The 17,894-nt window shown below is 51.8% G+C and overlaps 2 protein-coding genes across 2 annotated transcripts; one reads left to right on the top strand and one right to left on the bottom strand.

Annotated features, from left to right (window-relative positions):
* The first annotated feature begins 118 nt into the window (after positions 1–118).
* Positions 119–1,898, top strand: IFNL1 (interferon lambda 1). The gene is made up of 5 exons (XM_063112740.1): positions 119–289; positions 533–610; positions 1,382–1,525; positions 1,627–1,710; positions 1,800–1,898. The coding sequence occupies exons 1-5, from the start codon at positions 119–121 to the stop codon at positions 1,896–1,898; spliced, it is 576 nt and encodes a 191-aa protein (XP_062968810.1).
* A 9,383-nt stretch (positions 1,899–11,281) lies between these two features.
* On the bottom strand, positions 11,282–17,730 carry LRFN1 (leucine rich repeat and fibronectin type III domain containing 1). Its single transcript, XM_063112744.1, has 3 exons — positions 17,678–17,730; positions 15,850–17,292; positions 11,282–12,185 (listed from the first exon to the last, which is right to left on the bottom strand). Exons 2-3 carry the CDS (start codon positions 17,253–17,255, stop codon positions 11,282–11,284), a joined length of 2,310 nt encoding a protein of 769 aa, XP_062968814.1. The 5' UTR covers positions 17,256–17,292; positions 17,678–17,730.
* Between the last annotated feature and the right edge of the window lie 164 nt (positions 17,731–17,894).

Raw genomic sequence — 17,894 nt, forward strand, 5'->3', positions numbered from 1 at the left:
AAAGTGAAAATTCTTATTTTCATTTGCCTTTTCACTTTACACACATCATCTAGGGTTGCTCATTTACCCTGGTTAAAAAGCAGAGCCATGCAGCCAGGGAAGCAGTTGCAAATTGGCCATGGCTGCAGCATGGATCCTGGTGCTGATGCCTGTGGTGCTGGGTTTGGCTAGAGCAGGTCCTATCCCCACTTCCAAGGCCACCACAACTGGGATGGGCTGCAACATTGGCAGGTTCAAGTCTCTGTCGCCACGGGAGCGGGAGGCCTTCAAGAAGGCCAAGAATGCCTTGGTGAGTCCCTGTTGTGGCCCTCCTGCTGTGGCCAAGCTGCTGCCCTGCTACTGTGGGCTAACCTCTATCCCTGTGCTATGGGCTAGCCTCTGGCCTTCCAGCAGTGGCTAACCTCTGCCCTTTCTGCTGTGAGTTAAACTCGAGCCCTCCTGCTAGGCCAATCTTCATCCTTGCTGCTAGGGGCTAGCTTCTAGCCCTCCTGCTGTAGGCTAACCTCTGTCCACCTCTATCCTTGCTCTCTAGGAAGAGTCCCTCCTGCTGAAAAACTGGAGCTGCAGCTCCCGCCTCTTCCCCAGGACCTGGGACCTGAGGCAGCTGCAGGTGAGCCAGAAGTCAGGCCGCCCGTCCCCTTGCCTTGCCTCTGTCCCCTGTCTCCATCAGGAGCCCCATCACCTTCTTTATCTCACCTGTCCTTCTCTCTCTGATCTCGCCTCACCTGGCCTGTGTCCCTGTCACTCCTAACTGCTCCCTGATCCTGTCCTTCCTCTAGATCCCTTTTATCATCACCCTGCCTGTCCTCACTTCCCTGTCTCCCTCATCTGTCCCTCTCACTTCCACTCTTTTCTAGCTCCTTCTCATCTTTCTCTTCTTTTCTCTCCCATATGTCTCTGGTCTGTCCCCCACCTATGCCCCATGTCCACTCAGCCTTTCCTTGTCCACTCTTGACACTGATTCCCTTGTCCCCCCACCTGTCCTCCTCACCACTGCCCCTCACATATGCCCCTCATCATCTTTCTTCCACTGATCTTCTTCCAGCACATGCTCCTTCATGCACCCTGCTCTCCTATGCATCCTGCTGTCTCTCTCTCAACTACCTTTCTTACCTGTTCTCTCCTCACCTGTCCCTACCCCATCCCATCAAACCCTGTGACCCCAGTGAGTCCCCTTTCATTTGTCTTCTCATCAGTCTCCTCCTTTGTCTTTCTGCCTCACCTGAATTCTCTTCGTTTATACCTTCCTCATATGATTACCTCTCTTGTCCCCTCTCACTTGACACATCATCTGTCTCAGTCATATGTCCCATGTCATCTGCCTCTTCTACTGTACTCCCTACCTGGGCCTTCTCACCTATCCTTTCTCACCTCTCATCAGGTGCAGGAGCGCTCCATAGCTCTGGAGGCTGAGCTGGCACTGACGCTGAAGGTCCTGGTGACCGTGACTGACCCGGCCCTGGGGGACGTCCTGGACCAGCCCCTTCGCACACTGCGCTACATCCACTCCCAGCTCCAGGCCTGTGTGAGTAGTCGGGGCACCCAGGCCATCCATGTCTATGACTGTGACCATCCAGACTCCCCCCTGTCCCAGGTCCTGCCTCACACCCCACCCTCTGCCTGCAGGTCCCTGCTCAGCCCACAGCAGGCCCCAGGCCCCGAGGTCGCCTCCACCACTGGCTGCACCGGCTCCAGGAGGCCCCGAACAAGGTGAGTGACCAAGGAGAGGGGACATGTCTGGGGAGCAACTGGGAGCCCAGACAATGTGCAGCCTCTGAGCCCTCCCTTCCTCCCCACAGGAGTCCCCTGGCTGCCTGGAGGCCTCTGTCACCTTCAACCTCTTCCGCCTCCTCACACGGGACCTGAAATGTGTCGCCAGTGGAGACCTGTGTGTCTGAGAATCTGAACCCACCCCCAGCCTGTGTGGGACCCCAGACCTTATTTATGCACTAAGCCCCATCTCTACCTTAAGTTATTTCCTCTCATCCCCTATTTATGGAACTGTAGCCCTGACTCAGACCCAAGGCTGAGTTTATTTTTTTTTTGTACAGTGTGCAAATAAACAGCAAGGAATTGAAACCTCTGTGATAGGTGAATCCTTGAGTGTGTGTATGATAGTGGGTCTGTGACTGAGTGTAGATGTCTGTGTGGTACAGGCAAAAGTCATGACTGGTTGTATATGTTTGTGTCTGACTTTTTTTTTAGATTTAAAAAATTTTTTATTTATTTTATTTATTTTATTTTTAATTTTTATTGAATCAAAATTGGTTATACAAATTTTGGGGGTTCAACACTGAGACATGTTGATCAAATCAATATTACTAGCATATATATTGTCACAAATTGTAATTATTATTTATGCCCCTTGTCCAAACCCTCCCCACCTCCCTTTCCCTCCCCCCACCCCCCTCTAATCACCCTAGATTTCTTCTCTCCCTCCGAAAGAATAATGGTTCTATGTTGATTTGCTGCCCAAAAGATCTGTCCAATGCTGAGAGGTGTGATCAGGTCCCCCAATACTATCAGAGAGCAGATGCCTCTTCCGTCACTCTGAAATGCGCTCTGTGGAGACAGACATCCTCCTCCTTTCTTTATCTCTGCTGGTGACTCTCCTTGTGTTAAGGCACTCCAGTGACTGGCAGACAATCTGCATGGTGTTTGTGGTGTCTAGCTGCCTTCAGGGCAGCCATAGTTATAGTGGTGGCTGTGGTGGCTGTGGTGGGCCACCCACATGGAGAAGATGATTTTGGCATGCCCCTTGGTGCTGGCAGTGTGCCTGGTTGTGGAGAATATCCAATCCCCAGCTCCATACCCCAGGTCCCCGAGTGGGTCCTGAGGTGCTGGCATGGTGTGCCTGGGTGTGGGAGGGGGGTCCAGTCCCCTTCTCCATGCCCAAGGTCCCCAAGTGGACCCTGAGGTGCTGGCATGGAGTGCCTGGTTGTGGGAAGAGGGTCCAGTCCCCTTCTCCATGCCCCAGGTCCCCAGGTGGGCCCTGAGGTGTTGGTGCAGTGAGCATGGTTGTGGGAGGGGGGTCTGGTCCCCTTCTCTGTGTCCTGGGTCCCCAGGCAGGCCCTGAGGCACTGGAGTGGGGTGCCTGGTTGTGGGAGGGGAGTCCAATCCCATTCTCTGTGCCCCGGGTCCCCAAGCAGGCCCCAAGGCGTTGGTGGTGTGCCTGGATGTGGGAGTGGGATCCAGTCCCTGGCTCCAATCCTTGGGTTCCTGGGTGGGGCCCCAAGGTGCTGGTGGTGTGAGTGGTTGTGGGCGGGAGTCCTGCCCCTGGCCTCATGCCTCACGTCCCCTGGTGGGCCCCAAGGCATTGGTGGTGTGCCTGGGCCGGAACTAATTATTTGTCCTTTGCTTACTTCTAACGGGGGAACTTCCTGTGGGAACCAGTATTTGAGCTGTGTGGTTGACCTAAATTGCTGCTTTGCTGCTGTTTCCCTAGGGAAGACATTTTGTGCAGCTCAGGGTTTAATGGTTGACCTTATAGGTACTTCTGGCTCTGAAACTCAGTGCACCTGGGTTGTGTAGAAACTCTGATCTGGGCCTGAGTTTTTTAATTAAACTGCACCCCATGCAATTCTGCATTCCTGACCAGTCTCCTCTGAGTGGTCCTGCACTGATTAGGGGGTGGATCGGCTATCCTTGCTGTGTCCCAGTGTTCTCCTGGTGGGCCCGTCTCCCCCACCACCCGTGCTCCAGACACTTCCCATGGGATGGGCCCTGCACTGATCCCCTGCGTTGACTCACTGGCCTCTGAATGGCTCCCCTTTTTCAGTTGTTCTGGCTCCTCACTCCTGTGTGGGTCCATAGGAACCCTATTAGTGGTCTTGCTGTCCTGGAGGCCACCAAAGTCCTCTTCTCCCCTTCCGCCTCCAAGTAACTCCATCTAAAAAGCACAGCTGCATCTTCTGCCAGCTCCTGCTCCGTGTGCTCCAGCATTAAAGCAGCCATGGGCTGAAACGCTGAGAGCAGTTTTTTCTTTCTCTCATTGTGGTTTCTCCTGCCTTCATGAGTTCCATAGGTCTCTCCTCCTCTTCACCTGAGCTCCAGTGGCCCCAGCTTGGCTGATGTTACATTTTTACTATTATAAATTTGTTGATTTGTGGAAGAGAATGACGCTGGGGACTGCCTATTCTGCCATCTTGACCAGAACTCCCTCTGACTTCTGTGACTGAGTGTGTATGTGGATCCAAGCAAGTCTAACTGAAGATGTGGTATTGTGCATCTTCATGCCCACAGGTGTGTGTGCATATTTATGCACATGTTTATATGTCTCTCTGTGTTTCCCTATCTGTGTGCACTGCATGTCTCTGTTTTCCATGTGTACCTAGGACAGAGTCTATATCAGTCAGGATGCTTTATCCTGTACTAAGTAATCAGAAAGCCCAACTTGAATGGTCAAATCAAAAATGAGTTTATAATATCACATAGCAAAAAGTTAGTTGGCAGGGCAATTCTAGGACTGGTTAATTCATTCATTCAATAATGTCATTGGGGAGCCAGGTCCTTTCCATTTCTGTTGGCTGATTTTTACTCTGGCACCTCATGGTCCCAAGATGGCAGCCACAGCTCCAGCTATCATACACAAACAACAACCTCCAAGCCCTAAGAAACCACTCCAAACGTAGTGAAGTAAAACAACTATCTTATTATACTCACAGATTCTGTGGATCATAAATTTGAACAAACCCCAGTGTGGATAGCTTGCATCTGCTCCACAATGTCTGGAACCTTGATTCTTCTTCTGCACTTCTTAAAAGCAAGGAAAAACTTTCACAGAAACTCCCTATTGGGTGTGCACGCTTGTCTCATTGGCTAGAACTCAGTCACGAGCTCAAGCCGAAACCAGTCACTGGCAAGGAAGGTAGAATTACACAGTCAGACTAATCAAGATTTACTGAACTAGAGGAGGAGCTCTTTCCTGAAAACATGCCCCAAGGAGGGTGAATACCTGAACAAATTTAGAAGTCTACCAGCAGAGAGAAGGTGGGAGAGGGACCTAGGTACCAGGCTAAAATGGCACATGGAAGTTCCAAGGTTGTGAATCTCTTGTAGAACTAACATCCAGTGGATCCCCATTGGTAGCACTGTTTGTGTTCTTAAAATATTGAAATACTTTCATACTAGTTGGTAAATAAGTATTTGCCCAAGATCCCCCCATGCTGTCATAATCCTCTCCCCTGAGACCTCCCAATCTCACCACAACTCGGAAACAAGAGCTAGTACCTGGGAGAGTGAGAGTGGGAAGGAAGTTCCAGCATCTGCTCCAATGTGTGGCCAGCACGCAATCTGATTTGTCAATAGCAGTTGCTAATAGTTTGCATATTATCTCCAGCTTATCCATGATGTGTGCTGTGGCTTTAAAATGTGGTCACAAACTCTTTGACCTTCTTCCCATCAAGTGACTTGGTGAACGTGGACTTGTGACTTCTTCAACCATAGAGTGCTGTGGAAGTAAAGCTGTATGACTTCCAACATCTAGTTCACCGAGTTCTCTTAGAACACTCTCGGGATGCTTCCTCTCAGAACCCAACCACCATGCTGTGAGAAGTCCAAACCACATGGAAGGGCCACATGTATATACTCCAGCTGTCAATCCCAGCTGAGTCCAGCTTTGGAATCATCCCAGCTCAGGAAACATGGGAGTGAAGAAGCATCCAGATGATTCCAGCTCCCAAGTGGAGCAGAGACAAGCTGTCGCCACTGTGCCATGATCAAGTTCCTCACCCGTAGAATCTGTGAGCATAATAAAATAATTCTTATCTTATGCTACTAAGTTTGGTTTGTTATGAGACAATAGATAATTGGAACAGTGGGACGGCCATCAGCCCTTCACAATCCATTGTGAGGTATGTCACAAGAAATTACTTATCAAGAGTAACCCATCAAAGTTTCCAAATGGCTGACTTTTTGTCACATTACAGGGGTTTCAGAATCATTTCCATAATCCTACAACTCTCACTCTTTTGCATTCTTGAGTGTTTTTCTTGATTAGGAGACAAAGGGGTAGAGTACAGCCACACACTGGAAATTACACCTAACCATAGCAACAACCACTGCATTATAGGGTCTGTGACTGGCAGAACCCCAATTTGGGTGGAAGGCAATAGTGTTCCCAGCCCAGGACATCAATTTATTTCCCCTTTGCCTGACATCTGTTTTCCCAGACTCCCTCACAGCTTGGAGCAGACAGCAACTAAGGGCTTCTTAAATGAGTTTATTTATGTAAAGAATTTAAAACAGTCCCTGGCAAAGAGTCAGCCCCATATACGTGTTTGTTGTTGTTACTTTTTATTTAAAGTGTTTCTTCTTCCCTGATACAAAGAAAGCCCTTTTCTACTTGTTCTTTTCCTCCCTGTTTAGTTTATTGGTATGAGGATGTGAAACCTGCAGTGGTGGCAGCCATTTTGTGACCATGAGGCAACAAGCTTAGGTTATGAAGATATAATTCTGAGGAAGGTGTAACAAAAGAGTAGGAACTGAGTCATTGCTGGTATCAATAAGCCATTTTACAAAGCCCCAGAAACCCCTAACTCCAGACTTATTGTTAGATGATATAACTGAATGTCTTTAATGCTTGTCATGTTAAATGGGTTTTGTGTTTCTTGTAGCCAGATGTATTCCCTCAATACATCTCTTTACTGCCAGCACTGAACCCAAAGAAAGCAGTCAATTAATATTTAATAAAAATCTTAGTCATATAGCACATGTCTGAGTTCAGGCCTATGACCCTCTTCAATTATGGGTGTTACAATTGAAGGGAATAAGGTTGCAAATCTCTGCTTAGAGATGCCAAGGCCTTAGAAAAAAGATTTTGAACAGGACATATTTTGGTTTTGCCTACCCAGCATCCATTTCCCCTGGTAACAGCTCTTCAATTTTCCTTTGGTAGTGACCTCCTTTCCCTCATGTGACTGGACACATGCTTAGATTTGATCAGTCAGAGAGCACTCCATCTCCAGAGCATGGTGACAAGCCTTCCCTTGTCCTCTCTCATGACAGCCTTTGTTTAAGCTGTTTCTTGGGACATTTCCCACTACTCTACCATCACATCTTCACCTAGCTAATTTCCGCTCATCTCCCCTATGTCTCAGCTAATATCACTCTCTCCTCCAAAACTCCTTCTGAATGGTGCACTGGGGTTTCTATTGTTTGTATGTGCCCAACAAGCATTCTCATCCTACTTTTTTTGGTGACTACTTAGGTTCAACCATATGAAATCACCAATATTCTAACATTTCTGACATATAAAAATGGCAAGTTCATATGGTTCAACTTAATATTTAGTAATCCCCCTCTCCTAGGCCATGTAACCTGGACATATGATCTCCACTTAGCCGATCAAAGCATCCCATTTTCTTGGATGCCACAGTCAGTGCAGGAGTGGCCATGTGACCTCAGGCAGGCCAATCAGAGCCCTTCCCTTGGATTTTTCACTTATGACTGCAGAGTCTGCCATTTTACTTCTAGCCATGAAAGGACTGAGTCTGTGTCTGTAAATAAATGATCATTTTCCCCACCACATGCAGTTGAAAAGGGTGAATCTGAACTGACATGAGCAGAGAGGAGAAATATGTGGAGACAGTGTCGTGGTGGGGTGAGTTTGTGTTCCTGCCCCTGAGTCTCTGTTCCTTACAGTTTTATCCTTAATTCTGATACTTTCCCAGCTATATGAGCCAACAAATGCCCCCTTTCCATGTCTAGTCCAGTTGAACTGAGTTTCTGACATCTGCCACCAAAAGACCCTGACTAATACGTTTCCCTTATCCTCCCAATTGGTCAGGTAGCTCCTGAGTCTCCACAGTCCCCTGTGCTTCCCCCATCACAGCCCTTTTGCCCACAGCCATCTGCCTTTCTCAGTTTCAGGAAGGGAGGGACTGGGTCTGTCTTGGTCACTGCTGTGTCTCCAGTGCCCAGAACAGGGCCAGGCACAGAGCTCAAACATTCCCCTTGGATGACGCCATGCCCTCTCTCACCTAGTGTACCTATTTCTTGGGTTTAAAGCTCTCAGTTTTGAAAAATAAGCATTGACAGTGACATCGATAAATACTTCTCTATTAAACGAAGGGCTTGGGGTTCTAGGGGAGGGAAGGTGAGTAGGATTATCATCCAAAGGACTGGACCATGGCCCCAAATATGTCAATGGGTGGATGTCAAGTTCTGAGATGGTAGTTCCTGATTTTGTTTTGAAGGCAGGCACCCCACCCTACTGGGTCTCCATGGAAATCAGACCACATAACACCCTGCTGAAAATCTTCCACTGGCTTCCCGTTACTCTGAAGAATATAATGTTAACTTTTTTTTTTTTTTTAAAGATGACAAATAGGGGATATTAACCCTTGAGTTGGTATTGTCAGCACCACACTCTCTCAAGTGAGCCATGGGCCGGCCCATAATGTTAACTCTTGACAACAGCCCACAAAGTTTTGCAGAACCTGCTCCCTGCTTGCTTCTCCAACCTCCTCCCCTCTCTCTCTCCAGTCCAGATGCACTACCTCCAACACACCAAACACATTCCTGCCTCAGGGTCTTTGCACATGCTGTTCCCTTTGCCTGGAATGCTTTTCCCTGGCTCTTCCCATGGTGTATTTCTTCGGCTCCAACATCACCCTTCTTGACCTCCCAATCTAAAGTAGGCCTCCCAGGGCCAGCCCATGGCTCACCTCGGAGAGTGTGGTGCTGATAATACCACCAAGGCCACGGGTTCGGAGCCCTATATAGGGATGGCCGGTTAGCTCACTTGGGAGAGCGTGGTGCTGACAACAAGTCAAGGGTTAAGATCCCCTCACTGGTCATCTTTTTAAAAAAATAAAAAATAAAATAAAATAGGCCTTCCAGTCATTCCTTGTGCCATCATCCTGTTTTCATTCTTTGCACTGCATTTATTTACCATCAGATACTCATTATTTACGTATTTGTTTACTTCCTCCCCTCTCTAGAATATAAGCTCCATGGGACAGGACTTTCTTGTTTTGTTTTGCATGTCTATTTTGTTCATTGCTGTAATACCTGCACAGGGCCAGGGACATAATACATGCTTAGTAAAGTTTTATCGAGTGAACCAGAGACAATATAGTCTGACAGTGAAAGTTAAATGTGCAGGATTTGGAGGCAGTCAGCTTTCCAATCATAGTTTTGCCATTTACTAACCGAATGAACTTGGGCAAGCTCTTTAACTTCTCTCAGCTTCAGTTTTCTCATCTAGAAAATTGGTGCACATGCCGCACATGCCTGTTGCAGGCTTTAAATGCCATCATGCTTATTATCAGAGTAACTCCATCTCAGGTGCATCATGTGCCGAGCACTGGGTTGCATGATCTTTATTCATGCATCAGGGAGAATTAAGCCCTCAGTACCCAGGAGTCGTTATGACTGACACAGGTAAGTGGGGCTGGGCCACACTGGGTGAGGGAGCCTCCTGACCTGAGATTCCCTAGTGCCTCTGTCCTTACTGCTTCCCACCCTGTCTGCCCAGATCCATTCGCCTCCCTCCTGCTCTGTTTCTATTTCTGTCTTCCTCTCCTCCTCCCCAGGCCTCAGGGGGCCCCTGGCTGGCAGGAAGCCTTCTTCCTTCTTCCTCAGGATCAGGAAGGAGTTTTCACCGCAGGGCCCCTGAAAGGACTGGGACTCCTGTCGTTCCCTACTCCCCTCCACCAGCTTTCCTTCCCCAGGCACAGCCCTCAGCCTCACCTGAGAAACTTCCTTCTTTACACTGTCCTCCATGCTGCCAGCAGACCTCTTCTCCACCTAGGGTCCCTCACATTTCAGACTGAGTGACCAAAGAGGTCTCCCTCATCCCCTCCCTCACCAGGCTGGCTTTGAATGCCCATGTTCCACTAAGGTCATTGGGGCCATTCCAGACACAAATCCCAGAGGAAACATGGTGTAGAGGCGAGGTCAATCTGCCAGTTCCACTATTTACTTCTGGGGGTGGGAGAAGATGTGGGGCAAGTGGCTTCGCCCCTCTCTGGTTCAGATTCCTGTCTGTAAATTGGGACCAAAGGTATCTACCTCACACAGTTGCCAGGTCTCAGAGTGGAATGAACATGCAATAACTGCTCAGGAGTAGAGTGCTACTGTAGTTGAGTACACACTCAGGAGTCAGGCTGTCTGCCTTTTCAAATTCCAATTATGCCACCTTCTGGTTACATCAGCTTGGGCAACTTATTTAACTTTTCTCTGCCTCAATTTCCTCTCCTGTAAAATGGATTAGTACTGATGTCCCTAGGGTTGTTGTGATGATTAAGACTTAAGTGCTTTGCACACAGTAAGCACTCACTAAGAGTTAGCTATTATTTTATTTTTGTTATTATTCCTCACCTCTAAGTCTCTTGGAGGATAGGAGCCTGTCTGTCGGTCTCCCTGGCCCACGTTAGCCATCTTCCTTTAGTCTCTAAGAGTCCTTATGCTGCAATCTAGGTCACCCTCCCCCAAGACACACACACGGACACACACACCCAGGTAGCAGAGCGGCCTCAGACACAGAAAAAAGTTTAATTCTGCTGCGGCGGAGGGTCCCGGCTTCGGTAGGGAGGGGGATTTGGTTTGGATTTTGTTTATGTGGGGATTTATTTGGGGAACGAGGAAGGAATAGGGGAGAATCTGGTCCTTCCAGTGGGACCTGCCCGGGAGAATGGGTAGCGGAGAGAGGAAAACGGGAGACGGAGAGACGGGACAAAATAAGGGAGGGAAGAGGGAGAAGAGAGACGGCACAACAAAAGGAGAGACAAATAGGGACAGACAGAGACTACGACAGAAGACCGAGGGTGGGATAGACAAACGAGGGGAACAGAGAAAGGGGGACCCCAAGCCAGACCCGACGGGACCAGAGAGGTGAGTGGGGTGGGGGCTTTGGAGGCCGCCGCGGGACAGAATAGGATCTAGTCCAGCCAGATACAAGAAAAGGGCCCCTCGCCCCTACCCCGGGTGCCGGGCTGGAGGAGGGAGCTCGTGTCTCAGTGCTGCAGTGTCGGGGGCCCTGCCCCTCCCCGCGCTTCGCTGTGTAAGGCACCGGCTCCAGCGAGGTCCGCGAGCGCGCGAGGGGAGGGCCAGGAGGGGGCGAGGAACCCGCCGCGGGGACGCCGGCAGCCCGCCCCCTTACTCCCCGGCACGGGGCGTGGCCTCGAGCCGCAGCCCGAGGCGGCCCCGCCCCGTCCGGGGAGGAGAAGGGCGCGCCTGCCCTCCAGTCCGACGTCTCGGCGCCACGCTTCCTCCCGAGTCCCGCCCCAGCGTCGGAGCGCTAGGCCGCGACCCCAGGCGTCCCGGCGCTCGCCCGCCGTCACACGGTACTCTCCAGCATCCACTCGGTACTGGTAAAGGCCAGGCGCGCCCTGGCGGAGCCCAGCCCCAGGTCTCCATCCTCTCCGGCCGCGCCCCCGCCGGCCCCGTCCAGGTGCGGCGTGGACCGGTGGCGCTTTGTCCGCCGGGCGCGGCGCGGGTAACTGTGGCTCTGGAAGAGCGCCCCGTAGTCCCCGTCGAACGAATAGCGCTGCTGCGGCCTCGGCCGGGCCGGAGCCGCCCCAGGAACCAGAGCTAGAGTCGGGGGCGCCGAAGCCGGCGGCCCCAGGGCCCCGGAACGGCTCCTCCGAGGGCCCACAGCGGCCCGAGACTCCTCCCCGGAAGTTTCCTCGGACGGCAGCAGGCACAGCGAGGTGGTCGAGCCGCCCAGAGAGCGTCCAAGGACGGCCTCCGGCTCCACTGAAGCCGTCTCGGCCGCCGTGGCCTTCCCCTCGACAGCGACCGCAGCAGCGGCGGCCGGGGACGCCACCTCGCGCAGTGCCTCGTAGCGGTCTGGCGGGGGCGGGGCCTGCGCCGCGCCTGCGCCGTTGGTCTGCGAGCACACGTGGCTGACCCGCGGGGGCGACCTGGAGGTGCCCTTGACGCGGCGGCTGTCCCCGTCGCCATACACCTTGTAACGGATCATGAGCAGAACGATGAAGACGAGGACCGAGGCAACGATGACACCCCCGATGGCGATGATCATGGTGCCACCCAAGAAATGGGCCCTCAGCGGGCGGCAGGGCGCCGGATCCCCAGCCGTGGTGAACTGCACGCAGCCCACGACTCTTGTGGCGGGTAGCGCAGTGGCCCCGTCGTCGTAGACCGCCAGTACGCACAAGTCGTAAGCTCGGCCCGCCGCTAGATCATTCACCAAGAAGGTCTGGCTGGTGGACGGGATCATCCTGCAGGAGGGGGCGGGATCAAGCAGAATTAGCCCCAGTCTGAACCATGCCCCTTCATTCTATGCCCCCACTATTGGTGAACAGTGGGGACTAAACCATGCTACCGGTGTCTCACCGCCTACTGAGACAATATTAACCATTCAAGCCCCCTCCATCATTTCCACCCTTTCAGGACCACTGCTACAAGTCCATCCTCAGACCCACCTCCTGGCTGTGTCTCATCAGCTATGGGGACAATATCTGCCCTTCGTGTTCGCTCTGCTACATATCCTGGCCCCTGCATGGGAGCAGAACTATAGCTTTTATGCCCTGCCCTCTAGGGACATGCCTCCTAGCAGCATCTCACTCCTACTAGGACAACTGCCATTCAAGCCCCCTCATCTACATATTTCTACCCTTTCAGGGCAACATGCTACAGGCCAGTTCCCCTTATCTACATGCACCACCCCCACTCAGTTTGGACACTGAGGTCAACTCACAGCACCTGTCATTTCCACTGGGACAATGGATACTTTTCTACTTCCTCTTTTATACATAGTCCTGCCTTCCAGGGGTAACCATGACACAGATCACACCCCCTTATGTGCATACCCCGCTTTTGCATAAAACATCTAGCTTTGTCTATCTTCTGGAATTATTTCCAAGCTCCTCAACTACACATTCCCACTCATTAAGGGATCATTGCTACAGGCCACTCCCCTTTCGTCTGAATTGTGGCTTCCATGTCACACCCCACAATGACCTACTAGGAATGGTTTTCCTACTGTGCTTAGGACCATGTCCATTCTTTGCATGCTCTGCTCCTTGTCCAGATATTACAGGCAACCACCCCTTATGTGCACGCCCAGCCCTGTACCACCGGAAGTCACCAAATCATACTCCTAGGTAAGTTTCATCCATAATTGGATCAAATGTAGCCAAGCAACCATGCTCCTTTCTTGCTATAGACCCCTCCCCTCAAATGAGGGGCAGTTAGAGAAGTGGTTAAGCTGACAAAGTTTGGGAGCCTGACTGCCTAGGTTTGAATTTCTCCTCTGCCACTTACTAACTCTGTGACCTCAGGCAAGTTTCTTAACCTCTCTGTGCCTCATTTTTAAAATTTCCTATATCATAGAGACGGTGTGAGGAATGAATGAATTAATATATCCAAAGCCTGGCAGTTAATAACATCATCAATAATAATAATGTTGGCCAGTAACCCCTCCTGTGGCTTACACTCTGCTGCCAATTGCACTACTCCCATCATAAGACCCACCCTCTGGAGGACCATTCCTACCGGGTCTCAGCCCTTTTCTGTTGAGCACATCCCTTCCATGCTGTTGGCTATGTCCAGCCTCAGCTAAACCAGGACTGCCATGTCCACACTGATTTGCATGCCCAAAACTCAACCTCACAATCTCTCTTCTCCTGCAAAGACTCTTAGTGGGTCACCAGAGACAAGAACAGCCCCTTCCTCTGTGAGGAACCCTGCAGAACAAGCTCCACCTCCTCTGAAAGGCCACAGCCTCATCTCCACAGGCCTGCTTACCTCTCAGAAGCTTCACCTTCCCCTCCAGCCAGGCCACCTTCTGGTCCTGAAGCCCCAGGGCCTCAATCATCCCACCTCGAGGAGGTTCCCCAACCACCAAGAGCCACCTTCCAACTAAACACTTGGAGTAAGGGTCCCACCTCCTCATAAAGGCCCACCCACTTCTCCAACTCTACCCCTGCCTGCCATTTCACACACTACTGCCACCCCACCTCAATTACCCTTGGCCTCCCCTGGCTTTAAGTCTCCCTATTCCTGTCCTCATCTCTCCTTTCTGAGAGCCCTGAGTTCCTCTTGCTCCTTCCCCCAAAATAACCAGTTGCTAGGGGTTCCCCCCTTTTCAAGGACAGGGGCTGGCTCCTTAAGAAAGCTTGCGCCCATGTGTCCCTAATTGGCTGCAAGACCCAAGCAAGCAGCTGAGCAGGTTTCTGGTTGGATGTCACCTCCACCCATGGCGGCAGTGAGGAAGTTAACCCCTGTATTGCCATAGCACAGGCATCTGCAATGGAAGATGGAGGACTGGAACTGTGGCTTTAAGAGGAAAAGAAGAGTCCTAGTGTCTGTTGCCTAGCTGGGGCCAGGGAGCCATGAACATCTACATACATGCAGGGTCTGGGGGCCTGTGTACCTTCCCCACCGTCCATGTGGTAGCCATGGGTCAGAGAGAAGGAAAGAGAAACAGAGGTGGAGAGTTACAGAAACTGACATTTATAGAAATATTTTACCCATCTCCCCTCCATCCCCACCTGGCAAACAGTAGCTGTTCAGTAAATGTGTGTTCAGCATAAAAAGGAAAGTTCTGCTACTTTCTGTGTGACCTTGGGTGAGTGACTTCCCCCACTGAGCTTCAATTTCTCTATCTAAAATAGGAGGGAGGATCATCACTGCTTCACTGCAGAGTTAGGAAGACCAAATGAGGTAGCATCCTTGGAAGTACCTTGCAAAGGTTTTTGTCTTCATTTGTTTTCCCTAACATTTATAAGACTGGGCCAGTGTCTAATCTGTCTGGGTAGGCCCTGGGCCCAGCATGCGATCTGGCACACAGTAGGCATTTACTCAGTGTTGGGTGACCAAGATCAAAAAGAGGGAAATGAGGAAGAAAGAGACAAGGGAAAAGACAGGCATTTATTCATTCTACCAGTAATGAGAAATTACCTACTAGGTTCCCGGCCTAGAAAGCACTAGGAAGGGTGGAGACAGAGGCCAAGAGGCTTCTCAGTGAAGGTCTGAGCACACCTAAGAGCTGGGGCTTCTCACAGGTAGGGAAATGGCTCCAGCCTCTCTGGCACACCCAAGTGAAGTCAAGCACAGGGTTGAGCATTCAGCAGGCACTCTACAATGTGCATGGGGGAGGCAGAGACAGGGAGAAGGGGAGACATCCATAAAGCCAACAACCATTTATCAAGTGCCCAGTGTGGGCTGTGCCCACTGTGGGCCAGGTCTGTGGCTGAGGCCATACTGAAAAGCTACCGAGATGGAGAGAGACCACAAGGCAAGGCAGTAATTCATTGTGTACTATGTGTCTCCTCCCACTGGAGGAGCCGTGAGCTCCCTGAGAATTATAGAGATGATGGAAAAAAGTAACTCTTTAATGTCCATCTATATCATATAAGTCTGTCCACACTGAGGCCATGTCTTCTAACCCAGGGGAGGATGGAAATAACTTATTTTTCTCACATTTTTTGTTTTCTATTTCTATAATGTACCCATGTGTTGGTACAGTAGCATTGGTATATCACTTATAAATATAAATGTAACTGTAAATGTGTGTGCGTATTTTGTGCCCCAAAATATTTAACTGACAAGGTCCTTTGGTGAGCAGTGATATTGACTACAAGCCCCATGAGAGCAGGAGGCATGCTGGGATCACGCTGGGCTGCTTCACTATTATAACTCCAGTGCCCAGCCCTGGTCTGGCTTAAATAGGTGCCCAACGAATATTTGCTAAATACTTGAAAAACAGAGACTGTGAGACAGACATAAAGGAGAGAGAGGACAGGGTAAAGGAGGGCCCTTGACAACTCTGCCTGTCTATCCAGAACCCCAGCTAAGCAAGAAGGCCAAGGGAACGAGCAAGTGGAAGGAAGGGTCCCCTGGGCTTGGGAGTTGGTCCTGGGCTGCAGCACCCATACTCACCTGTAGACGAGAGAGTCATCAACTGAGCTGTTGTACTGCACCTGGTACATGCGGATGCCCGGCACAGGCCTCTGGGCTGGCCAGCGGATGAGCACGGAGTTCGAGGTGAGCTCAGCTGCCACCAGACGGCGCTCAGCAGCTGAATCATTGGCACCAGGTCTGCCAGGCGTGGCGATGTCGGAGGAGCCAGGCTCGGTGAGAGGCGGTGGAGCAGCTGGTGGGGGTGCCATCAGCGGCAGAGGTACCACACACACCTCCACTGGCGCCGTGGCTTCTCCTGCCGCATTGGAGGCGATACAGGTAAAGGTGCCACTGTCCCGCAAGGTAGTGATGGTCACATCCAGCGTCCCATCCCCCCGGACCCGGGTCCGGCTGGAGTTCCCCAGCAGCCGCCCATCAGGTGCCACCCAATGCACCACAGGTTCAGGGTCACCCACCGCCCGGCAGCGCAGGCTGACCGCCTGGCCTTCCACCACCAGGGCCCGGCCCCCTGCCTGCCGTGTGATCAGCGGGGGTTCGCACAGGAACTCCTCCTCAGGGATGGACCAGAAGTAGCGGTCGGTGAGGTGTTCCGGGGTGGCGCAGGTCTCCAAGTCATCCTCTCTGGTCAGTCGCCGCAGCCAGAGCAGCTCGCAGTTGCAGTGCAGGGGGTTGCCACCGAAGCTCACCGTGAGCGGCGTGGGCGGCTTGGGCCCAGCGCCTTGGGACCTCAGGAAGAGCCCATCGGGCGGGAGTTTATGGAGGCGATTGGAGGTCATGTCCAGGCGGACCAGTTTGTGAAGCTGCACGAAGGTACCTTCAGCAATGTGGTCGATGAGATTGTGGTCCAGCGTGAGGGTGTTCAAGTTCACCATCTGACCGACCGCCTCCCAAGGCAGAGCCTCCAGGTTGTTGTAGGACAGATCCAGGTCCTCCACGGTGGACAGGAAGGCGTCAAAGGCAGCCGACTCCACCCGGCGGATCTGGTTGTTGCCGAGGATCAGGTGGCGGAGGTTGCCCAAGCCGCGGAGCTGGTCACCGCGCACCTCCGCCAGGCGGTTGCTGTCGAGATGCAGGGCGCGGAGGGCACGTAGGTCAGCAAAGGCGCCGGCCGCCACCTGGCCAATGGTGTTCCGGGAGAGGGTGAGATGCACCAGGCTGGTCATGTTGGCGAAGTCTCGGCGGCGGACAGCCGCGATGAAGTTGTCGGTGAGCCGCAGCTCCACCACGCGTCGGTCGATGGCGGGCGGCACGAAGAGCAAGCCAGTCTTGGCGCACAGCATGGTCAGCGTGGGTGCCACGTTCTGGCAGATGCAGCGGCCGGGGCAGGGCTGGCCACGAGAAGCCCCCGCCCAGAGGAGCAGCAGAAAGGGCAGGGCAGCAGGCGGCGGCGAGGGGAGCGCCGAGGAAAAGGGGCCCGGAGCCATGGTGCAGTGGGAAGGCAAGAGGAATGGGACGCAAGACCTGCAAGGGAAGGAGTCAATTACCCAGGCAAAGGACTTAGACACCAGCCTGGCCACCCTGGGATGCCCTGCTAAATCAGATCTAGATCCCTTTCCTCCTGACAACTGGGTCCTATAGCATGGTGACAGGACCCATCATCAGCTGGCATGCATTCATTTCAACAGATTACAGTATTTCCACGCTAGTTGGTAAATTACCATTGACCACCCCCCACCCTCATCTCTAGGGGCTCCCAGACCTCTCATGATCTCCCAACTAGAGGGGTGACACCTGGCCCAGCCTGGGCCCTCCAGTACCCATTAAATATTTTAGAAATCACTATGGTTTAAGGCCATGGATGTCAAAGCCATAGTCCCTGGGTTCAAATCCCAGCTCTGGCACTTACTAGCTGTGTGACCTCGGGCAAGTGTCTGAACCTCTCTGAATCTCGGTTTCTTCATCTGTAAAATGGAGATAGAATCAAGCCTTGTTTCTATGAAGATTAAACATATTAATGAATGTAGTGTACTCAGAACAGTACCTGGAATGTAAAATGTGCTTAATACATGTTAGCAATTATTATCATTGTCATCTTCCTCATCATCAAGTGCCTAATATGTACC

Source organism: Cynocephalus volans, chromosome 10 (genome assembly GCF_027409185.1).
Source record: "Cynocephalus volans isolate mCynVol1 chromosome 10, mCynVol1.pri, whole genome shotgun sequence".
Lineage (NCBI taxonomy): Eukaryota > Metazoa > Chordata > Mammalia > Dermoptera > Cynocephalidae > Cynocephalus > Cynocephalus volans.